General features: G+C 45.4%; 1 protein-coding gene across 1 annotated transcript in view; it reads left to right on the top strand.

The window, feature by feature from the left end:
- Positions 1-467: 467 nt before the first annotated feature.
- Positions 468-25,016, top strand: part of SLC22A23 (solute carrier family 22 member 23) — an 83,645-nt gene continuing 59,096 nt past the window's right edge. Inside the window, exons 1-3 of the mRNA XM_015854573.2 lie at positions 468-1,731; positions 14,259-14,362; positions 19,575-19,729. Of these exons, the coding sequence (XP_015710059.1) occupies positions 1,231-1,731; positions 14,259-14,362; positions 19,575-19,729 (760 nt within the window). The 5' untranslated portion in view covers positions 468-1,230. The remainder of the gene's footprint in view (positions 1,732-14,258; positions 14,363-19,574; positions 19,730-25,016) is intronic.

Here is a 25,016-nt window from a genome sequence, read left to right as displayed (position 1 = left end):
CGAACACAAAGTAACCTTCACCAATCCGAAACGCCTATGTTACAATTTACGGGAGGCGTTCACACGATTAATTTAAGCTCTCAGCGATCCGAAGAGACGCGGTCCCTCCCTTCGCCCCGCTTCTACTCCCCGAATTGCCCCCTCGCCCCGCATCCCAGACCCCCCTCAGCCGCTCCTCCTCCTGCAGCGCAGCCAACCGCAGCCGCACTGCATTAGTAAAGGCGCACCGCGTAAATAATTGATCCGCGCAGCACGGCGGCCCCGCCGCTCCCAGCCCTCTCCTTTCAGCGGGGCGGTGCGGCGGGTCCCTGCGGGGATCCGGCTCGGCGGCTCGGTGGGAGCAGGTGCGGCTGCCCGACGCGGTGGGGGCGGAGCGGAGGGCCGGGCCGGCAGGTGGGGGCTGCCGGGAGGCGGAGGCGGAGGGTCGGACGGCCGGGCTCGGCGCGGGGCGGCTGGGCGAGTAGCCGGGGAAAGGGGAGAGGCGGGCGGCGGCGGCGCTCCCGCAGCCCGGGCCGAGAAAGAGGCCGGCGGGGCCGCCCGCTGCTGCTGCGGAGCCAGATGTGCGGGACGGGAGGCGGCCAGGGGCCCGCGGGGGGGTGCTGGGGGCTGCCGCCGCCTCTGCTGCCGCGGCCGGGGGGGGCCCTTTAGCTGCAAGCCGGGCAGCCGCATCGGGAGCTGCTGTTTTCTTCCCCTCCTTCCTTCGCCTTTCTTCTCCTCCCTCCTCCTCCTCCTCACCAAAACCGGGAGAGGAGGCGTGTTCGCAGAGCCTTGCTGCACCGGTTTTGCTTGGTTCGCTGTTGCCGGGTTTGGTTCGCAGGGTGATTGGGCTGCGGGATTTTTTGTGTGCTTTCTTCTTTTATTTTTTTTTCCCCCTTTTTTTCTTTCCCTTTTCCCTCTCCCGTGGCCCTTCGCATGCTCGGCTCTGGCTGGATCCTTCCCTTTATTTTCGGCGGTGCCGCTCGGAGGGGGAAGGGAGCGCGGGGATGAGTGCAGCCTGACGCACGGGCACGGCGAGGGGGGCCCGCCGCCAGCCGCAGCCCTCCGCTCCCGCAGGGCGAGGGGCTCGCCGCCGCCGCCCCCTCCCCTCGCCCCGTTCCGCCGCAAGGTGTGCGTGCGCGGACGGCAGAAGAGGGAGGAGGAGGAAAAGCCGCCCTCCGCCTCGCCGGCAGCCGCCGGGCGCCAGGGCTGCCGCCGTGCTCCCCCCCTATGTAAGGCCCCCCGGGCGGCCGCATGGCGATAGAGCGGCGCCGTGAGGCGGGCGGCGGGGGCCGGCCGCTGCCCGAGGAGAACGGCTCCGTGCCGGGAGCCGCCGCTCCCCCTCCGGGGTCGCCCCCCGCCGGGGTCGCCGAGATCCAGGCGGTGCCGCCGCCCGCCGCCGCCTGCAGCCCGCTGCTACTCGACTACGACGGCTCGGTGCTGCCCTTCCTCGGGGGGCTGGGCGGCGGGTACCAGCGCACCCTGGTGCTGCTCACCTGGGTGCCGGCCCTCTTCATCGGCTTCAGCAAGTTCTCGGACTCCTTCCTGCTGGACCAGCCGGACTTCTGGTGCCGGCAGGCCGACGGGCAGGGCAACTGGAGCGTGGCTCCCGGCCACGGTAACCGCAGCGGCAACGGCAGCATCTTTCCCCCGGCTGCTCTGCCCACCCCCGTCGCGGGGAACGCCAGCGAGTGCGATTGCCACGAGTGGCACTACCGCATCCGGGCCGGCCTCGTCCAGAACGTCGTCAGCAAGGTGAGCGGAGGGCTCTTGGGTCCCCGGGTTCACACCCCCCTGGAACCAGTTCCTCCTTCCTCGTTTTCTTGTCCCCATTGCTGCGTGGGTTTGTCGTCGTCTCATGCCTTGAGATGGTGTTCTCGGCACTGTTCATGTGTAGATATGTCTGGCTGTCCCAGGATGCGGGACTGTCCCAGACAGGTGCCCGTGGGAGGGCTGGGGCAGGGCTCGGGTGATGTGGCCCTCAGTTCTGTGTGCCATCAGAACCGAGAGCTGGGCTGGTGTGTGGGGAAACTGATGGTGCAGGGTAACGGACAAAGTTCTGCTGAATTCCTCTTGTTCTGCAGCCCCTCCCTTGATAAGGTTTCCAACAGAGTAGTAATAGAGGAAATGTCTCGTGCAAGTTGTATACCTCTTCCGAGGTAGAAAGCTCTGTTTCCTGCTCCCTGATGCAGTGGCTAAAGTGGAAAATTTCTGATAAAGGAGGCTGAATGTGCAAATAGAGGCTTCATCTCTTCACCTTCTCAGGTTTTGCTTGTGCTTTGGCTGTGTGAAGGCTCTGCCGTGGGCCTGGTGGTGTTAACAATGCTCCTGAAAGCGCTGTGTTATCTGTAGCTCTTGGAAGTGCAGAATTAAACTGTTACACCAGGAAAGCGGTTCCCCTTTGGCTCAAAACCCTGAACTCAGCAGAATTGCTTCCTGCCTAGAAGCGTGTTATGGATTAGCTGCGCTTATCTGGTTGGGAGAAAGCAATGCAGCGGTGGCTGGGTGGTCGGTGTGCTCGCGCTTTGCTCTGCCAGCGGGCACTGGTATTAATCATCAGAAATCATCACAGTTTCTCTTCATGTCCCTCGAAAGCGTGTGCAACACTGGGAAAACAAGCACAGCAAATCCTCCGAAAACTTGAATCTAGAATGGATTTAAACAAGCCTGCTGCACTCCTTCCATGAGAAGGAGCACAGGCACATGGTGGACTTGGTTGGCTTGTGGTGTAAGAGAGCGTAATGAAACCTGACATTTAAGAGAAGCAGATTTCCTTCTGTTTATAACAGGAGATGGAATGTTTCATATGTTTTTGGGCTTCACACCGATCCTGAAGTGTGAAGAAGCAATCTTGAAATATAGTGCAAACTGTAGCAAATCTCTTTTTTTCTCAGAACGCTGGAGATCTTGTGAAGGTCACCATCACGTTGGCCTCAGAAGGTCGAGGGAGAGTTAGTTTGCTATCTTGCATGCTTTCATAATAATAATAATAAAGTGTTCTTTGGAAGAACTTGCGGCAAAGGGCAGATCAATTTTAATGGATAAATAAACAGCTGTGGTCCCTGCTGTCTTGTTTTCTACTAGAAAGAATAATAATCATCTTTTGAGACTCCGGGTTTTTTTTTTTTCAGTGTGGAGTTCTTGTTGTGTGTTTGCTTCCAAAAACTTGGCAGCTTTTTCTCTTCCATTTCTAATCCCTTATAATTATAATTAGGTTGTTTTTATGGGGTCAGGATTCCTCCCCAGCTCGTGTTTTTGTTCTCTTTGGGGCTTTCTGGGTGGGTGTGCTTTCTGTTTTCATCACAGTGAAGAAAGAGGAAAAACCCAAACAACATTAGCGTATGGCTGAATGGTCTGTTTCCCATAAACTGCCAGGCACTCCTGTGATGCAGGAGTGTTCCTCATCACTGCTGACTCTCCCTGTGTGCATCCCACTGGCCTTGATGCAAAGGGACTTTGCTGGGGGATTGAGGAGGTGTTCCCATCCCAAGGTATTGAGATCTCCCTTAGCTCCTCCCAACAATACTTTTGTTTCTGTAAAGGATTATGCGATGTTCTCATCTTTCTAAGTAGAGTTTTATTAAATCTTAGGCTAATATACAGTCATCTCTGTAATAGCCAGGGGTTATATGGAAATATTGTAAACAGAGCCAAAAGTATATCAATAAAAAGTGTACTTTTGTTTGGCCACTGAGCCACTTTGTTCTTGAGGTAATGCACTGGATCAGTCTGCCCAAGGAGTTGCTGAAGTCACTGTCCTTGGAGGTGTTCAAGAACTGTGTGGATATGGCACTGAGGGATGTGAGTTACTGTGCATAGCGGTGATGGGTTGATGGTAGGCGATCTTAGTGGTTATTTCCAACCTTGATGATTCTATAAGTTCCACCATCTCCACATCCTCTCCTCTCATGGTACCTCTATCCAGTGTTGTGTCTCTGCTCCTGTTCTCTCTGATGACCCATCCTCCATCAGGCCCAGCGCTCACGGAGTTGTGATCCAGACCTGCTTGTTGTCTGGCTTCTCCCTGTTCTGACCCAGGAGGTTGCTGGGGCTGGAGGTGGCCTCGTGCTCCTTGGAGGCCAGCACTGCCTCACCTTAGTGCTGCCATCGCCCTGTCCTCCTCCAATGAGTCACTGGGAGCGCTGCTTTTTATAGTGCTGCCAGTCATTAGAACTAGGAGCGGTAATAAAGGACGTGCTGCTCGTTATTTAATGCCGTTGAGATGCATATAGCAAAAGGGTCAGGTGCATAATTTAACCACAGGAATTCCAGTGGCCATATTAAATCATGGATCTGAGCTCATGTCCTGCCTTGGTGCATAAATCTTGGTCTCGAGCTATTTCATGTGTAAATATCCCTAGGAGAATATCTCTCTAGGAGAATTCACTTGTGAGGCATCTTAATGTTAAATGCTTCTTGGGAGATTTTCATCTGTTCTTTGTCATGTCATTGCCACTGTCACATCACCACAAGCAGAGAGTGCCCACATCACTTGTGATATACGTATCCTCAACTGTCCTTCGGGCTAAGAGCTGGCAAGTGAATCATGTTAGCGGGCTGTGTCTCACTGCTGTCCGAAGGGTGGATGCTGAGAAATGTTTCCTTCTTTTTTTTTTGAAGAGGAGAAACCTGAGTCTCACTTTGTCTATTTGCAGAGTGGCCATTCCAATAAATTATTAACATTGACATAACAAGCAACGTCATTACAGTTAAATGTATGTAGCTGTGCAGTATATTGGGAAATATATATAGGTGTGTGCACCTAGCAGGGACTTTTCCAGTCTTCTTGTCACTCTCTTTAGTGGCTGCATCTTCTGTCAGTTTGCAAAACCAGCTGTACTCCTGGGGTGAAGTTTTCATGGCACTGTGTAGTTATGGGACCGATGGCTGTTGCTTTTCCCTTTGTTACCAGGATGACCAGTCTGCTGTACTGAGTGTTGTAATGTGGTGCTGTGGTGTAGCTCTGAATGCTAATCTGTATAATGAACACCAAGAGCTGGCAATGGGCAATGACTGAGGCTTGATTAAATTGCAGTGAATGGTAGTGCAGCATCTCTCCATGCACACTTGTGGCGTTCCAGATCAGCTGTGTAGGGCAAAGTGGTTAGTTGGAGGCTGCTTTTTAATCATCTAGAACAATTATGTAATAGCATTTTGTGTCTGGTCACATGGGAATTCTTGTTGTGGCTGCTTTTCTGTTCCAGATGCTTTGTTTTGCTGCAGTGCTTTTCCTCTTGGCTCTTTGCTTCCCACTTGATTTGGGTTGAATCATCTTCCTTCTCAAGGAATGTGCCATGATTTTACCTACTTGCTGCTGGTTTGATCTTTCTCATTCCAGTTTGGCTGGGCCTCCAGCTGATTGTCTTCCCTAAAAAAGGGGAGTGTAATTCAGGGGAGCCCCTGTGTGGCCCAGTTATGAGCATGGGGCAGCGCTGTCTTGGTGGGGACTTGGGTTAGTTCAGGCAGTGATGTGATGCTCTGTGCCTCTGCAATAGCATGTCTGTGCCCTGCCAGGTTTTATTCCCTTCTCTTTCTTGCAGTTATGGCATTTTTCTGGTCTGGCTTCTGTTGTTTTGTCTCTCTTATCTGGCAGTGTTTTTCCTATTTTATTTTATTTTAAATAATTGATTTCTTTTTCCCTCTTGAGTTTTTTTGCTGAGTTAATGAGGTGAAATGGCACTGCGTGGTGACTCATGCCCTGGGCTGTGGTGATGTCTCACAGGTAACTGCAAGTAACCTGAATGTGATAACAGTGAGAAATTTGGCACTGCTCATGGGTTGGTAGTTCTTGGAATAGGAGACAGGTGTGAGTTTCAAGTGCACTTTTAGAACTGTTATTAATTCAAAGGGATCTCTGGCAAGGTCCTTCCCAAAGGTGGAGTGACCAAGCTCTGGCACAGTGCCTGTGGAGTCTCATCCTTAAACATACTCGAAAGCTGTCTGGACATGGTCCTGAGCTGCTGGCTGAGTAGCTTCTTCTTAATCCCAAATCTATTAAACCCTCAAGTTACGGTACCCCGCGCAGTAGGTGGGCCAGAAGCAGTAAGATCAAAACTAGTGCACTGACTTTGCCCTTGCTTGCCTTGTATGGATTGAAGGGGGCAAAGGGACACACAGTATGGTAATGAGGCTTCTCACTTATCGGGGTGCTAATGTACACCATCCTAAAACAAGGCATGAATGTATGTGTGTTCTGGCTGAGCAGAGTATGGCGTGTGGCTGTTTTGGTTGCAATACCCACGTTTCCCAGTGTTGGAGCTGTGCAGAGCTGGCTGTGTCTGCCTGCAAACAATGTGTTATCATCATATGCTGATGTATGCGATAACCAACTGTGATCTCACTAGATGACAAACATGTGCCTAGTGAGCTTACATGTCTTTATTTACTTTTGAGGGGGTGTTATCTGCACACCAAAATACTTCTAAGCAATTGGTGTAGGAAACAACAACTATTTAGGATCTGTAATGCCACCAGGACTCGTACAGGCTCTGTTTGCTTTTTGGTGCAGGTTTTCTGTGCTAGAGGGAATGTGTACAGAGTTAATGTTTATTATCAGCTTGAAGATAGTGTCTTGGATACTGGATTCTGTTTTCAACCTACTGTGAATTTTTGCCTCTACAAATGGCATGAAAGATTTTTTAACATGTAGCTCCATGTTACAAAATCTTCACGTCATTCTCAGCTTTCCAAGACTGATTTTGGACCTTGTGCTATTCTTCATTTTCTGTGAGTGTGTGAAACCACTGTGGGTTTTTGTTGTTGTTTGTTTGGGATTTGTGTTTGAAGAGGTTGGAGTTTTGTTTGGTTTTGTTTCCACTCCCTGGTAGATCCTGTATCTCAGTCTTTGAGTCTACACATACCAGCCCTGCACCTGTTGTGGCGGGAGTTGTAAGCTTCAGTGTGTGTTTCCCAACTGTTCAGGCGGTTTCATTTCTAATGCGCTTTAGCAGTTGTCTCTCTGCTTACTCTGGCCGCAAGTGTGTGATTGTAAAAGATACCCTCTCCGTTTTCTTAAAGAAATTGTCAAGGAGGATGAACTGGTGTTTAGGAAAAGCATTTAATCTTGGGCTAGTCATGCTGTTTGTCATGGTAACACTGAGATGAGGATTACAGGCCAGCTGGTTGTGAAGGTGTCCATTTTCAATGAAGTAACATCTGGAATAGCATGAGATTTGTGGTTTTCCTTAAAAAATTGTTGGCTTAAATTAAAGCTTTCCAGATAAATTCTAGAGAGCTGCTAAATTTGGAAGGTGCCAAAAGAGATTTAAGCTTTCCCGTTGCTTTGGTTCTGTTTTTCCCATTAGCCCCCTAGTTTCCACACGTGTCCCCCCTCTGCACTATCTGGTGTCCGTGCCTGAAACAACCGTTCCCCTACTCCTTCCTACCCTTGTGCTCCTGCAGAGTAGCTGGCTGCCTCAATATTATTGAGGATAGGTCTTTCTTAGCTGAGTTACAGGGGTGAGAGGGCAGGGTCATGGCAGTAATAACTGCATGTCAAAATTAAGGCATCTGTTCTTTTTATGCGCAGCAATGTTGAGGAAGTGTTTCTCTTGAGGAATGGCTTTCTTTTTCTCATCCCCTTCCCTTGTCCACATTCAGGAGTTTTGTCCCGTGCTTGACATCAAGCAGTGCTTAAGAAGGCTCGTGTGGTTTGTTAGGAGTATGTACTGTCCTGCAAAATACCAGCCTTGAAAGTGTTAACTTGGTTTTGATAATCAAATGATAGCGAATGTTAATAGTTAACTAAAACATTGTGGGTTCTTTACGTATGACTTCTGTTTACCATGAGACCTGTTCAAGATACCAACATGACAACTTGTTCAGTTTTTTATTTATCTGGATGGTGAAGCCAGCCCCACCAGAATGTGCCTTTCCAGAATAAGTGTGGTTAGCTGAAAACTGAGGTGTGGCATTAGGGCACTGTAGAAAAGATCTTTGCATGTCTCAGTTCTAGCAAGAGGCGTCATTGCTCCAGTCTTTTCATGCTTCTGGAGGGTAGCAAACATCTGTGGGTATTAAAGTAAAGCATAGGTTTGTAGTCACTCAGATTTGTGGCAGTGGTTTCCCTGTGATGTCGGAACATATGTAGCAAAGACAAAGCACAGAGATGTAGATGGGAGGTGAAAGTATCCTACATGTGAATGTAGTGTCCATGAAAGCCGCAAGACTTATTATCTCCCAGTGCTTTGATGTTAGATGATACTGTGGAGTTGGCAAAAGGGGAAGCAAATTATAACAGCTGGAAAACAAGTTAGTCAACTAATCTTAATAGGGTGAAGTCTGGAGAAGATGAGAATGTCTCGGGATAAAGGAAACTGCTAGTGAAAATGAAAGAACTGATAGAGAAGTGGGTGGTATGTGGATGCTACTAAAACTGATTTAATCATGTTGAGTATTCACAAGGGTGTCATATGGTTAACAAATCATCTTCTAATTGTTGGTGTATTAGTGATGATTATTTACCTAGCCAGCTTCCTTCTTCCCTATCCTGGTGGGGAAAAGAAACAGATCTGAGATGGGACCGAGGCTGGAAACAGAAGAGCTAATTGCTCCTGTTTGAAATGTGAAACTGTAGATAGGAAGAAACCTGCATAGTTTTGTGGTGTTTCAGACTGCATCTTGTCCCTGTTTGACTGCTGGTGTTGTGATTTTTGGATAGCTTGGAGGGTCATCTTCACCTGTTGCATAAACTAAGGAGTAATTCGGTGCAGAGCAATGAAATTTTAGACAGAAGCCTTTTCTGTGTTAACACAGTGACTGAGTGACAAAGTTAGTTTCTATGGTCTTGTGTATTTGAAGTTTGTGGCTTGTTTTCTTGATCACACCACTGCTGGAGCCATGTCACCACAGTGGGGAGAAGACCATCCTGGGTGAGCCATGATAAAAAGGCATCAAATACAATTCTGTGCACACAGGTGTGAGTGGGGCAGCTCAGCTGGCAGGCATGGAATTGGGGTGCAAAGCCGTGCTGGAGGAGAACAGCCATCAGGATCTTGTCACAGGGAGTAGTGGGGCCAACCTGTTTAGCCTGAGGTGTTATATAGGGCAGTGGCTGAGAGTGTCTTAATGTACCCCGTGCCTTATGTTTGCCTCTTTGTGATAGAGCTGAAGTTTACAAAGCAGGTGGGAGCACTGTTTTAGGTATCAGTGTTTGCATAGAGATGTATGGTAGCGTGGCACCCAGCCCTCATGCTTTATTTGTAAGGCTGAAATACTAGACTTTAAAAAAAAACCTTCAAAAGTTAGTGTGGAAATTTCACAGTGAAATCATGCCTATCCCAAGGATGTATTTCAGCAACTCTGGCTTTGTTATACTTCAGAAACTGTTAGGTCCTAAGCTTGTGAGATCCACGGTTGTGTACTGTTTTGAAGGAATGGAAACTGTTTTCATAGGTACGTGAAACTGCTTTCATGCAACACTGTGTGGTCTAATTATATCTTTCTGGGAAGCCTGCTGAGCACATGTCCTCTGGCTCATGCATTCACTCCTCTTTCTCTCTTCTTTCCTCTGTCCCCCAAACCCTTGGCTTTGTGGCAACTGTCAAAAGTAGCTACACCCGAACACTCAATACTATGCTAACAACAATATATTTCTCGCTACCTGAGTACAAGTTCTTGCAAACATGGGCAGTTACGAACCCCTCAGAATACCAGTGGGTGCTTTCTTAGTAGTGATTTTAGTAGAAGCATTTCTGTTTAACAAAAGCATCCATTGAGGGTGAAGTTGAAAGAAGTTAAATATATGTGGTGCTTGGAAGTCTGGTGTCATGCAGAAAGGAAACAGCTTGAAAGTCAGGTGTTCTGGGTTCAGGAATTCCAGCATGTGAGGTGCATATTTCTTTGAGTAGCTCTTGAAAGAAAATATACAAAAAAAAGCTTTCAGTAGCACTGTGCTGGCTTTCTTCTTGTTCTTTTTTTTTTTTTTTCTTTTTTGCCTTGACTCTCATTTTCCAAGTAAATAGGTTGTACCTGATAAGAAAATAGGGCTTTTGCAGGGATTTCCTCCCATCAATGGGAAAGTCTTCTTTTGGAAGACTGTTGCTGAATGTAGTGGGTCAAAGAAAAAGGAATTTTTGTCCCTTATTTTGAAGCCTTTCAGGATTACTTAGTTTACATTTAAAACTGCAAATTGCTGTTTTGGAATGTGACATTATACTTAGTTACAGATGGCTGTATTGGTGATCAAAAATGCCGGGTGTTCCCAAAAACAATTTACTGATGCTTGAAGTGTATTTGAGATTGGGGAGTGTTTTGCCCAGCTGTGTGCTCAACGGAGTGGCATTGCTGCCCTTGGCCTTGAAGATTAAAAAGATTAAATGCTCTTTTGTTGCCACTGCTGGCAGGAGCTAGAGGTTGGAAGTGTGACTGGGCTGCCCCTGTTGTATTATTTGTCTTGATTTGTTGTTGTTCTGGTGGTTTTTTTGTTCAAGGATGTCTGTCAGTAAAACCACCCCAACTCTGTGCTGTGGACAGGCTGGTGTGTGTCTGGGTGGCTTTTCCTGCAGCCTCTTCAGTGTTACAGCTGCAGGGTTACTTCCTGTAGAGCTGAGCATTGTGGTGTTTTTGGGATCTGGTACATTTTCTCAAACTTTAATATTAAAACACAGACAAGTTGTTACTTCTGGCCAGAGGCTGAGACAGCAAGAAGAGGAGCGTTGTCTTGTAGTGGTCTGTAGGGACTTCTTGTCACTGTCCTCAACCGTGGCTGTCACTGTGAGCAATTGAGTTACTGGGAGAAGGCATGAGTGATATGTGTAGTACGGTAGAGGGACTGACTGTCCTACTTCTTTGGTTGTGTTTGGGTTTATATCTGTTTGGTTTTGTTTTATTTTTTTTGGAGGAGAGTGTATTTGCTGTTTTTTCTGGTTGTACTTTGGTCTGCTGACTTGGAGTTTTCCCTCCAACATAAGGGCCTGGAGATGGTTTTGATTTTTGTTATATATAGGGTATGAAAAACATCACTTTTTTAATTCATATTTTTTATGTAGCTTGGTTTTTTGTTTTTTGTTTGTTTGTTTGTTTTTTTAACTAATTTTGTGGTTCATATTTTTGGGGAAAAATACTGAAAGAATGCAAAGGTATCATAAACTCTCACTACACAAGGTGCTTGCATAGAAATGGAGAGTAAAGATGGGTTCTAGAACCATGTAGGGAAAACCACCAAGCTCTGGTAATAAAGTGATGAATCAGGAATAGGTGTCGGTGACATGTAATTGATTCTTGTTTCCAAACTGCTGTGCAACATAGAAATGTGGGGCTTCTCCCTAAGAGGGGTCTTTGGGCTGCCCCAGCTGGCTGTGGCTTACATAACATTTAGAGGCTGAGGATCCCAGGGTAGCACCTCTTCTACAGGGACTAAGGAAACAGACAAGGAATGGATTTTACATTTGCGATTTATATAAAACTATTGCCTTAATTTCACTACAAATCTTGGCTTGCTGCATGAATCGTGTTCAGACTTCCATCTTGTGTAAGGAAGATACGGGATGGTTACATTCAAAGTACACTAACTTTTGCTGACTGTCTTTTGAAGCATGTTTCTAACAGTCCTCTGGCTTGAATTCTGGCTTTTGAAGCACAGTTACTCTCAGCATGGGTGGTGACTCAGTGAGATCAGTTAAACATTAAGATGCTGAAGGAGTGACTCCTTAGGCTTTGACAAAAAGGGCTGTCAGCGTGTAAAAAACACTTGCAAATGTATTACCTGTCTGCTCAGGTGAAATTCTCTACATTGCTCTACTGTTACAGAAGTGGCTTTTTTTTTCTTTATTTGGAGTTTACTTGGAGTGCCATCTGAGCTGCCTCTCCCAGTGTGCAGTGACATGGGAACTTGCAATTTCTTTGTGAAGCAAACCTGAGTATCCTATTTACCGAACAAAACCACTGGTGCTTGTAGTAGGCCGCACTGCATAGGCAGGCCTTGAGGGTTGTGTGTGCTTGTGCCCCGCTGTGGCTGCTCTCCTGGATGTGGAAATGTTCTCAGTTGACCCATACTGGGCTGCAGAGAAAGCCTTCAGAAGGCAGCGAGTGGCCAAATGCAGGATTGGCACGGAAATAGATGTTTTTGCTTTCACAGCGGCTGAGAAGTTGGGCAAGAGCCTTGAGAGCAAACAGACACGTGGTTCCCCGATAGCTTATCAGAAAGTGCGCTCTGGGCGTTGCTGAAGGACTTGCTGAGAGTTTAACCTTTCTTCTGTTTTTAAGCTTCTGCTCTATGTGCTAAAGTGGACAATTTAGTGTCTGGCATGTTTTCCCAGCATGGAATTTCACAACAGCCCTTTGTGAGGCTTGGTCTCCTCTAGCCATGAACCTTCACCGCCTGGCCTGGCATGGTACATTCCCTGTCTGGGCTCCGGTGGTGGCCAGCCATTGTGGTTGGCAGTGGTAGGCCCTGTAGGTAAATGGACCTCATGTTCTTTTCATAGTGTTACTGCTTATCTGACAGTAACAAAAGAAAAATGAGCAACTTATGGATATTGTCTTTAAGAAGTACTTGTGTATAAATTTGGCTGTTTTTAATACCTTTAATTTCTAATCTACACTGAAGAGGTTTCTCACACTTAAGACCTTCTGGATTGTGGAAATAAGGCCAGAGGCTTCTGAAAGTTTGTCTGGAACTCAGAGGTACCTCCTAAAGTTTTGTTTGCAGCTTGCCTGGTCAGGTATCTTTGTTGCAAACTAAAAGCTGATTCTTTAATTGTGCAGATACTAAGTAGAGGAAATGTAATTCCTACTAAAATACTTTGAAAATGACAAGAGCTGAGAAGAGCAGTTCTCACTGCCTTGCTGAGCTGCTTCCTGTAGATGGCCAATAGCTATTTGGTGGGAAAGAAAAATACCCATACTACTTGCTTCTGGTTCCTTTATGTACCTTCAATATGCAGCTTGCAGAACAGTGTAGAGAATCAGACAAGCTGGTACAGTGACAAACTCAAAAATACATTTAATGAAAATGAAAGCCTGAGCCTAAATGTTTGCAGAAAGCTGGCGTGTTTCTTTTAGCTACAAAGCGCTCTGCTTCTTGGTGAGATGGTACGTTTTGGGGAGGATATCTTCTGTGATGTTGAATGAACCAAATGGATGAGTCAGAGCTGTATGTCATGGAAATGCCTAACTCTGCAGTGCACCTAATTGAGCTCTTTTGAGGGAAGGCTTCTTTTGAAGTTGCATTGGACTTTTGAGAATAAATTTATCTTTTTATTTTGCATGATTGACTGATAAATTTCAGTTAATATTTTTGCGACTGCCACTACAATTACATTATACACAAGCAGCTGTTTATTCTGCAGTTTTAATTCTGGTGTATCTGATCCTTCAAAGTTGGCTGTACTTATTTTTTATTAAATGTGTATGGCTCCTGTTACCATCAATATTTGAACACTTTACAAACCACCAGCAAACATGCCTTCCTACATTTATTCAAGGACGCAATAGGGCTATCTGCACTTTACACACAAGAGAGACTAAGTTGCCTGTCTGAGTGCAATGAGGATGCTGGGCTAAAGCCAGGAATGCAGCCTGACTCTCCTGAGGCTTAGTTTGAGCCTAAGAGGAAAACATCTTGAAGGTTAGGGAAGCCTTGCTAGGGACCTTCATTATTCCCACCAAGTGCCCTAATAATGGGCTTCACAGAATGGTCCATTTTCTCTTCTTTTGGATGAAAAGGGTGGTTTTGGTATTAGAGATAGCTCTGGCATGAAAGTTTGGCCCATCTGTTTTGTGAGCTGTGGTGGAGGCTGACTATGAAGGCTCTCTGGCTGAAAATGAGGAGCTGGTTTGGATGCTTTTCTGAAAGCAGAAACATCCTAATGTTTTGCCTATGGGAGCCTGAAGCCAGAAGCCACTGGGATCTTGTGTCAAGGAATTTGCTTTTTCTGTTGTATCCCATACCATATAAGTCAATAGCAGAACACTGTCCTAGGTTGTCTAGCTGTAGGTGTTTGGGGACATTATGGTAATGCACCCTATTTACATCAGTAGTGTCAGTTGTGCCCCATAGTACCTAAACAAAAGTGGCCTGAGGAGGGAGAAATTTCAGTGCTGGGTGCTCCCCTTTTGTAAATATGGGCCCGAACAAACTTACTCAAATTAATCTTTATGTGAATTTCATGGGATCTGGGGCTTGATTTGAGGGGGAAAGCTCTCCCCTGCTGTGTCACAGAACTGCATACGTTTCCATGCACACATGCTAGGAATGAAGCTTGAAAAACAGTCTTTCAATGTTAGTATGTTTAAAAGCACTTGAGAATGTCATACCTGATTTTTGTTTATCTGTCTTCTAGTGGGATCTTGTTTGTGATTCTGCCTGGAAAGTCCACATTGCAAAATTCTCCCTACTTGTAGGATTAATCTTCGGTCATTTGATAACAGGATGTATAGCTGACTGGTAAGTGCAATATCTTCTAATGCAGTATATCAATTAATTAAATGTCAATATTAAACACTGCTTAGATTTTTATCCACTTCTTATTCATAAAGAACCTTTGCTTAATGATTTTCAGGTTTGGAAAAGAATGTGATGAACAGTTTAAAACTGTGTGTTAATTGCTTGAACTGAGTAATGTGCTCCAAGGTAAATAACAAGAAAATAAGCTATTTGATAGTTGACTTAGTTGTTTCCTGCTGGCACAATTCATTACAGCTGTAGAGCTGGTGCAGAAGTATGTATTTGCTAATCATGTAAGTGAAGCCTTTGCTTTAGGGTTTTCTTTCTTTTTCTGAACTAGGAGATAAGACGTTGAAAGCAGCATTGATTTGATTGAATACAAGAGAGTTGTGTAATGTCAACCCCGTGCTTACACAGTGACTTTTAAGAGTGGTAGAAGGCTGTTTGTTGCAAACCTTTCAATTGTTCTATTTTTAAAGCTGTTGTTAAGCAAATGTTCTGAATTAGTGTTAAGGAATCGCAGCCTTAGGTGCTGTTGATATTGGCGTTTTAGATTTGAGCACACAAAATGCAGTTCCTTAAATTACAGTACTGAAAACATAATGAGGTTCCCCAGTTGTTCAGGGTTCAGTTTTTATGTAAAAAAAGAGGGTCTGGTAGTGCAGGAGAAGGGGAAGAAAGTTGAAGGCCTGATTCAAGTGATTTAAAAGGAAACTTGCTGAATCTGAAACAATAGCTGCGATGCTGCCCCAGTCATTTCAGTGGCTTCCAGCACAATTGCAGTGTCAGAGCTTTAGTTGGCCCCGAGTTAACTCTTTCACTGTTTGCTAAACCAGGAAAGGAAGGAGTTGCTTATTAAGGAAATTCTAAAAAGCCCCAGCGATGGCTCATCAGTCAGCGGGTAGAGAAAAGGCTCCCTGCAGCTGTGCAGCAATGCGTCTCAAACTTTCATAGCAAAACTACGTCTTTCTTCTTGAACAATCATTAAATGTTTTTAGATAAGTCAGGAATTAGGACTTCTCAGTGAAGCAGGGAACGGGCATGGTGAAATACAGTTGAATTTGATTAAAATGCTGCAGTAAAACAGGGCAGTAACAACATGTAGAAAGTATAGTGGGGAAATGAATCAGGGTTCTCACTTAGTTTTCCAAAATAGGAATCTGTATGAAGGAAGCAGACTTATTGCCAAGCTAGAGAAATGCTGCTATAATTGACAAATAAGTCACAAATAAGCCAACAACTTGTTGCTTAAAGGGAACAACTTGTTCTTCAAGGGAGAAATCTGCAGCAAGAAGATTTAATAGTTCTCTGAGAAATGAGTACCCTGATCTTCCATCCATTTCCTTCCTCAGTGTGTAGTTTGCTCTACCACGTGTTCTTTTTCTGTGTTTTCCCTACAGTGAGAATAAGAGAGTTTAAGGACAGACAGTTTGACAGATGTAATGTGATGGATAAAAGGGTAGTTTGTTAAATGGGGGAGAAGAGCACACCCATTATCCTTTTGCAAGAATTGCATTGCTCTGGCTGCTGCCACCAAAGCTGATTCTGGTGCTGGTCCTCTGCCCCCATCACTGTCATCTAAAGTAATTGATGCAGCAAGGTAGTTCTGCACTGGGGTAGTCCTTTTTTGTTTGGTAGTGGCATTTGGTGCTGTTGAAAGAGCACCTAAACAGGATTTGCTTTGTTATTCAATCACTGTTTGAATTTCCTCTAAGAGAGGGGGTTGTGTGGAAAGACAAATACAAAGAGGATTGTACTTGTGAGGAGTTATTTTATTTTTTTAAAAAGTCAATCCAGAGCAAGAACAGGCAAGATAGGGCCAGATCAATGTACATAAGTGCTATAGTCTTTCGGAATTCTCATTTCACTTGTATGAAATGAGTCATGTTCTGGTCATCAGAGGAGGCTTTGGGTGTTTTTAATTTGTTTTAAGCCCATAGGATCCGAGGCTTTGCTTTTCCTTTTTGAAAGGTTTTTAAAGCTGCACATGGCTGTAGCATAGCATGCATTATGACAATTTGCTAAGCAGACTGGAGTGGTCTGTGTTCAACATACAATAGGTAATGCAAGCTTCGGTAGCTGTGTGTGATAAATCCATAGGAAGAAGGTCTGCAAACCTGTTAGGCTGTGTAAAAAATCAGCAATGTCCAAAGGCTGATTAAGCTGTGTGTTTGATGGGCAGGGTGCTGCTGGCACTCTTGTCCCAGAACAGGAGTTGTAGGGGTTTCTGTGGAAGGGTCCCTCTGGAGCAAGCACCCAGACAGAAATCATGTGCCTCAACCTGCCCTGGTACTCTTTGAAGCCTCTGTACCAATTCAGATCCCAAAACTGAGAGAGAGCCTGCAAAGATTGGCGCAGGAAGGATAATGAGATTGGCTGCAGAACCAGTTTTCTCAAGGGTGGTGAGACATGTGTAAGAGTGGGAAGGGCAGGTCCTGTCCTCAAAACATTTGCCTTTGCCCTGCTCCTCTGATGACACTGGAAGTGTCTGATTCATCTGCGTATCACTCTGCGTAGGTTGCGGGTTGATCAGAAGCCTGTGGATGCTTGTATTCCTAGTTATTTACCTGTGTAGGCAGAATCCAACATCTGATATAGATAATAATACATGGTGTAGGCCGAGGCTGTTGTGGCATGGAAATTTCTCTGAAGTAGCGTGGATGGCAGCAGATAGCATCCCAGGTCTGTTTTACAAGGGAGATTGTGTATGGTTTAATCTCTCACAAGCGTTTCCATGTAGCGTTAGTCAAATAACTCTGTCTACACATAAAAGGCTTTATATACTCTTAAGACAGCATCCTGTCAAAACACTGCTGGATCACCAACGATGTGGCTGAAAGCTGCCCTGCAGTTCTGATTTCTTTTTATTTTGAGGAATGTAATGAATTTGGGGGTGAGGAGAAATGCTAGGGGAGGAGGTACTGAGGGGCTCAGGAGCTTTCAGAAAGCCCAGGAGGATCTCCCTGTTCTTCATTAGCAGCAAACATTCATTTGCATAATTTGTATAATGGTAGAAGAAATTCCAAGCCCTAATGATGGGTAACCTCAACTAAAGAGGAGGGGAGGAAGGGAACTGATGTCTGTGAAGCATGGAGCCTTTTTTAATCAGCATCAGGAAATGGCAGGTCAGGCTCGTGATGAGAATTTAACTCCTAATTCTGAGGGCTTACCTTAATGCCTTTCATCTATAAAATGCTTCCACAAATACTAATTGGTATGAATTGCAGCTTGACTGTTAGGAAAACAGGGCTGTGAAATTCTGCGCACATCGCTGATAACAGAGTGGGCAGTTTTTGTATTCAGGGTTTGGTATGAGGTACTTTCCCTCCCTGCCCATGTGCTGTGTGCCCTGTAAACATAAAATGTAAAGCAGAGGCATCAGCAACTGCCATCATATCCACCATGTTCCTGGTACATTGCATATCACCGAGGGGGAAGAAAAGCTGTGTTCTCACCTTGAGGCTTGTCTCTGACAAATTGCATTTGCACCCTGATTAAGAACCTTCTCCTCTGACCTTGTGGTCTCCAGCCTGCCCCCTGGTACTTACTGTTTTCATAGAACAGAATATCCTGATTGGGAAGGGACCCATGTGGATCCTTGAGTCCCAACTCCTGACTCTGCACAGGATGACCCGTGTTCTATAAACATGGAATGTTTGGTGCCAATGGGTTAAGTGAGGTATCCTGTAGTTGATGCTGCAGCTGGAACTAAATGAGAGCCCCCAAACCTGTCCAATATCGTCATCTTTGGTGTACTTTGAGAAAGTGTAAGTGATGACACAATTACTGATTTGCTTTTCCAGTTCCCAAAGGCATCAAATATGATGCCTCCTCTCCAGCCCTTTGCCCCTCTATTTCATTGATCTTGTTCCATTTTAAAGCAAAATCCAAAGTTTTAGTTGTGACTTTGTGTATGAAGCTGCTTGTAACAATAAAATAATTGAGCTGAAACACTTCAGCATGTGAAACTGGATGAAGTAGTGATGTTTATATGCTCTTTGTTGCACTGACATTCAGCCTGATAGCTGGCTTGCAGCTGACAGTCTGCTTTGAATGGGTCTGTGAAAGCTGCCTACGAAAAGCAAGTTCATGTATTCTTGGTGGAAATGGCATATGGAGCTGACTGAAAGAAATCCTCAGTTCCACTGGAAAACTTGTGGGAGTTGACAAGTTGAAAAATTTTGGAAGTCTCCACATAACGATCCAATTTTTTGCTTAAAAATAGCAGCATGCTCTGGTGCTTCATTATTACCAGCCTTGTGCAGGAAGGGGAGGGTGGTGGGTGGGAAGGGGAGTTATAAACAGTGAGCATGTGAGATGTGTAGAAGGAATATGAAGCTTTGCATAGGAAGCTGACTTCTGCAGCAGGTGCCCTGTGTTTGGTGGCAGCATAGCTCCTTATCGGCACCTGCAGCTGAAAATCTTCTCTGCCAAGAAGGGCTGCAATGCTTACACCTCAGTTGCTGATGACTGCTTTGGAGTGGCTTCTTCCTCCTCTTCCTCCTTTTCAGCTGGTTTTGTGGGTCTTTTTAGCTGCTGTGAGGATGCGAGGTGGACGGAAGAGTGGAGCTCGCTGCTTTCCTGTAAGCATTAATATCGGCTGTCTGAGGATTAGGGAAGCAGCACAAGCCCTGTTTTTACATTCAGTCCCTGTTTCTTAGGCTTGTCCTTAATGATGAGGCTAAGAAAAGTGATCTTTTTAGCATGCTTCTCTTGCAGAGGAGTCTGGAAAGCACATCTCTGTTGGGAAGAAGAAACCTTTGCAATAAGCTCTGGTTGTAGGCTGTGGGGAAATAATACATGCTATCGTGTAATGCATTACCATAAATGCATTTCTTCTGCTACTGAAAGCTCTGAAAAGCTGTTGTTGATCTCCAAGATATTTGTTTATGGTCCTGTTGTAGTTCCTAGAGGTTTCCTCGTTCACTGTTGGTATTGTGCAATTGGTCAACTGATGTCTTAGTGAAGAAGTAACAAATCACATGATGGCCCTGCTTAATCCCACCTGAAATTAATCTGTCAATGCAAAGCTGACTGAAGAATTGAGTGGTTTTTAGCCAGCAGCAGGGTGGGCAAAATGGAACAAGCGTTAAAAATGGATGGGAATATTTGGAAGGCATTGTATGATTTGTGCTACTCTTTGTAATGCTGGAGTGTTATGTCCATCCTGGCTCTTAACACTATTTCTCTCTACTTTCTTTCTTATTTTTAGGGTTGGTCGGCGGCCCATACTGCTCTTCTCTGTCATATTCATTTTGATATTTGGACTGACTGTGGCACTCTCAGTGAATGTGACAATGTTCAGCACACTCAGGTTTTTTGAGGGGTTTTGCCTGGCTGGAATAGTCCTCTCCCTGTACGCATTGCGTGAGTATACCTTTACAGAAATCCAAATGTATTTTTACACAGTATGTAGCTTGCATCGTGCTTTCCTACAAGCAAACAATTCTGAATCATACCCATTAAAAAAAAGCTTCAGCCTGTGTTCTGATAACAAAGTAGGGATTTTTGCAGCATCTCTTCAGGTTGGTACAAAGCAATACGAAGCTCGGTAGGAGACTCTGCGCTTTTCCTGTCTGGAATTATTTCAAAAGTTCCCCTGCTACTTGCAGCTAAGAGGTCTCTTGTCCCTGCCTTGGATTATGAAGTACAGCAGAAGTATGTGAGATGAGGAGCCTGATGTCTTCTTATCAAGTCTTCTTGATTCTTTGTACTTTTTGTTCTTTGGTTTTTGAGTATTTCAAGGGGGATAAAACCTGAGAGAGTCTTGAAGGAAAGCCTATGAGAAATGTCTGCGTGCTCATAATATTTAGGAGAGATGCCAAGACCTATGGAAGTCCCATCCATAGGTTGTGCCTTCAGAGGGTGCGTGTGCAATGCCGCCAGCCCTGATTGTGTCACTGGAATACACTCTGGGGAGCTCTGTGTGCTTGTGCTTCCTTTGCTGTTTGTGATAAAGGGGTAGTACACCACCTGAGGGAAAAGTACTTCCTTTCCCCCTTTTTATTATGGCTCTGGAAAAGTATTGCCTAAATATATCCTGGGACTTGCTGTACAAATCTTCATAAAATTTTATTCACTTCCTATCTTAGCTGTTAAATCCTTACGGGTTATAGATACCACAGTATCCTCACTCTACATGGAGTATTAAGCTCTACACTATTTGGTATTTTGTTTTGAGATTGTGCCATGGGGAAAAGAACCTGAGTAGAATACGCAATGTTTTGTTCTTTTGCACTTCTTTGTAGTAGACAATACAGTACCCAAGAGAGTTTCACTCTTTTTCTTCCTGCTTCTCTTGCCTTTGGTGGTGTAATCCCAAAAGGGGGATTGGACCAGATGATCCGTGGAGGTCCCTTCCAGCCCCTACAATTCTGTGACTCTGTAATTCCCAGCAGGAATTCTTCATCAAAAAGTAAAGCTATTATTGAAGACATCAAATGTTCTTTTGTACTCCCCCCATCGTTGTTTATAGTATCAGTGAGAACTTCATTATCCCTTTTACTTAGTGACCCTAGAGACCTTGCTAGAATGGAAGAAACCGATTAGGATATTCAGCTGGAATTCAGACTAGTTAGAAAACAAAGTTTATTCAGCCAGAGTCACCAGCTGAAGTTTCCGAAGCTACTGTGCAGAAGAAAACTCTACAGGATTGCACAGCCTGCAAAGATAATTAGTCTGCCACAGAGATCCTCTTTACACTGTGTCAAGCACACTGGTTATGTGCGGATTTATGGCCTGCCTCAGGGAAATTGTAAATAACCATCCTGATGCTCTAGGAGTGGGAATAGAACCAAAGTGCTGCCTTTAAAGCAAAGAGCTGCTGAACTTGAGTTGCCGTTCACACCATGCTCTGCTCAACAACATAATGTGGTTTTCCTGTGGGTCCCTGCCAGTGTGCTGAGCAAGCCCTGGTACGGACCTTCCTTTCTGTGCCACTGCAGGCTGGTTTCAGCACTGCCATGAGTTGGCTTCTTGTAGGCTCTGCACATTGGAAAGGGGGCTGCAGCAAGATGCTGTTTGACCTGTTTTCTCAGGTGACAGTGTGACGGGATGTGAGGAAATGGCCTTGTGCTGCACCAGCAGAAGTTTAGATTGGATATTGGAAAGAATTTATTCCTGGAAAGTGTGTTTAGATATTGGAATAGACAGTGGAGTCTGGCATCCCTGTATTTAAGAGATGTGTGGATGTGGTGCTTATGAATATGGTTTAGTGGTGAATCTGGTAGCATTATGTGATGGCTGGACTTGATGATCTTAAAGGTCTTTTCCAACCTAAATAATTCTGTGTCATCTTGCTGCTCAGGACTTAACTAATCTAAGTAGTTTCTTTGGCTAAGGTGAAAAGCTGTAGTGCAGTTCTTTTAGTTTTTGTCAAAACTTTAGCTGGGAAAGGATTTCAGGTGAAACTTCTGGTGAACCTGCAGGAAGAGATGGTCTCTGCACAGGTGCTGGCACTTGCTGTGAAGGGAGCAGGTAGAGGAGAAATGAACCTGGGATTTTATTTCTCAGTGCTGTATTCATTGCCTTGTTTGGGAGAAGAAGAAGGAGATGGTACTTCTCTCCTGAAGAAACTACAGTTCTATGAAACACAGGCAGCAATGAGAGGCTTTTGTTTCATGATGGAGCTTCCTGCCTCTTCTGCTTAGTGTGCTGTATGCTACAGCCTGATGCACAGAACTTGGGTTGCTGCTTTGGTGACCTGCTGTGTTGGATGAGAAGGAGGGTGCTGAGACAGCAGGGTGAGCTTCGATTTGACCCATTGGGATGGAAAAACCAACAGCTGGGAGAACTGGCCTTGAAAGGTAGGCAAAGGGAAACCACCCTGAGCAGTGCCATGTGTGCCTGAGTGCTGCCTCAGCTGATGCCTGCAGGCTTTTACAGATGGTGAAGGTGTGCCTCTCCCCACAAATTGCTCTACTCATGGGCTGCCAGCCTTGTGGGACAAAGTATGCTCTGCACATGTGGAAACCACAGATGTGAGCAGCAAATATGACTCTAGAGAGCATGAAGGGAGTGGCTGCTGGTTCCTTCTAGCCTGGCAGGGATATTGGTATGGCCTCGTACTGCACTTCCCTGCGGCTGGGTTTCACAACCCGGGTGTGCTGATGCAAGAGCTGGCAGGGCTGCAAGCAGGAGAACTGTACCCATACCACTGCCAAGGCTGTGCTGTGGCATCAGTAGTTGTATGGGGAAGCTGTCCCCATCCCTCAAGAGGCAAGGCAAAGATCCTGCTGCCAGCAAGATGTGCCTAGCAGTCTCTTCTCACCTGCCTTTAGGTGTTTTCTGGGCCTGGGGGTGCAGAAGCTGTCAATTCCCAGAGCAGAAGCTGGGATGATGGCGTTAATTGCATTTAAGAAGGAGGTGGGGGTGGAAGGTATTGTTCTGCAGCTCCCGTAGCAGCACTGGTGATCACACCTGAGATCAGGCAGCAGGAGCTGTGCTGTGGGTTTGCAGGCTGTTTGATTGTTTCATGGGTGGCTGGACTGCAGATTAGGCTGTGAAATTAGAAAGCCTAGGCTTGAATGGAGCAGTAAATAGGCTCTGAAAATAACTGTGCTGAAAGGGAGACATCATCTCTGCAGGTTGGATTGAGGAAGCAGGGGTGCACCTCTAATGCGTAGTAGTGGGATGAGTAGGCACATTGTTTTGTCCCTTTCATTGGTAGGAAGAAAAAGGTAGAAACACGGTGAAAAATAATAGCTTGTGTTTGGAAAGGCTGAAGAATGCTGGCAAAGGTTTCCAGACTGGTTAAGACACCCAGCTGTGATGTATCTTTCTCATTTGTAGCTAGGTCAACCTAACCTGTTACTTGTGAAAATTACAAGGCACTGACCTGAGAGAGGCTCAGTGTGATTTCTTAAGCTGCTTTTTTATTTTTATTTGTTTAATGCATATCCTGGAAAGCTGGAACAGCATGCTAGAAAGCTTGCTAATGCTGAAGAATGAGCAAAGAAGCGTGTAGACTCAGGGCTATGAAGCATCCCCAGGTACACAGCCCCCAACTCCATTGGAGCTGGAGTGGTATAAGCAATAATTGATCAATTTTAATTCTCTATTTTCCTCTCCTGACTCTTCAGCAGCAAACATGGTCTTGGCTAGGCAAGGCAGGTGAGGTGCTTCAAGCCTGTGCTGTTCCATCTGAACCAACGAAATTAAAAACACTGTAATGCCTTCTTCTCTTCAAATCAGGGGAAGTGGAAAACATCCGGCTGTGTTCCAGTGCATTGACATGTGCTTCAGTTCTGCAGTAACACGCCGTTCTCTTGGCTGACACTTGGTGACAAGAGCAAGGTTGTTAAGCCACCTACCTTCTGTTTACATAACCAGCCTTCTCCTGCTCACGTAACCAGCCTTCAGTTCTGAGTCATCCAACTCAGGTCTGGGAGGGGTGATCAAGGGAGGCTGTATAACATAGAGGTCCCCCTAAAGTGGCCATTAATTGCTAAATGATTTGGACTTTTTTGGTAGAATTAAGTTGTGACTTCTCATAGAGTCTGCTGCCCTCCTCCTCGATGTTTCTTTCCCTTTCTTGCTGCTAAGAGTGGTGTGAACTCTTCTGGAGATGTGGAGCCTGCCCATGGAGTGCTGTCTGGCATGCTTGTTTTAACCTCTGCTATCTGTTTTCCAGGTCTGAAGTGCCCTTGGAGCATTGTGGACACTTTTTCCCCAAATTTTTGGAATTGCTATGCTGTTTGAGGCAGCCAATTTGAAACAAATTTGTATCAACTCGTAAAACATGCCTAAGGGGATTAAAAACAGTATTCTCTGCAAAGCTCCTAGGGAGGTTATTATGAGAAATCCTACCTTCTGTTGTGCAGTTTCTTGTAACTCATCATAATTGTAATGACATTTCTAGGGGTTTTTATTTCTTGTTGAGTAATGGTGGGCAGAATTAGAGCTGTGCTGGAGGGATGAGCAGACCTGAGTTCACAGCCACTGGAAGGAAAGTGGGGGTTTGCTCCTCGCCTTCTAATTTACCTCAGTTGCTTATGGAACTGAGCAGTAAGTGGGAGTGTCTAAGATGGTCGTGTAGTTAAATCAAAAACATTGCCTTTCATTTGTAGCTCCTTTGCTCAAATGAAGTGGTGTTAGAGCTTTCTTGTAAGTGCAAATTGTAAAACATCTTTCCACATGCTTCTGTGTGTGTTCCAGCTGCTCTGTTTGTGTCAGCAGGGAAATGGAAATGTCCCATTACAGGGCACACCAGTCCTTAGTACTGCTGTATGTCTGACATCACAGCTTTGTGGGTAATCGTGGACTTGTTAAGGCTGGAAAAGAGCTCTAAGATCGAGTCCAACCATCACCCTATCACCAATCTATACTTCCATGATCTAAGAAGTATGTTTCTTCTCAGAAACACAAGTGGATGTGAAAATTCTGTCAGTCGTGGTTCTTATTTATTTATTCTTTTTTCCTGGCAGGAAATTGTATTTGCTACAGAAAGCTTCCTTTGTTGAAGGCATGCATATGCAGCCTATTCTGCTAAGTCTGATGGCTCACTGAAAATCACCTATGAATGGTGTTTCACTTCTCTTTCCTACTTTTTCTTACGGACTTGTCAGAAAAATCCAAGCGGCAACAGGATGTGCATAGAGGAAAAGAACGTGTATGTGGAAGGTGGATTTAGCAGTTATCTGTAGTGACTTTAATA

The sequence above is a fragment of the Coturnix japonica genome, chromosome 2 (assembly GCF_001577835.2).
Source record: "Coturnix japonica isolate 7356 chromosome 2, Coturnix japonica 2.1, whole genome shotgun sequence".
NCBI classification, from domain to species: domain Eukaryota; kingdom Metazoa; phylum Chordata; class Aves; order Galliformes; family Phasianidae; genus Coturnix; species Coturnix japonica.
Note: the sequence above shows the minus strand (reverse complement) of the source record. Positions and strands in the feature narration are given on the sequence as shown.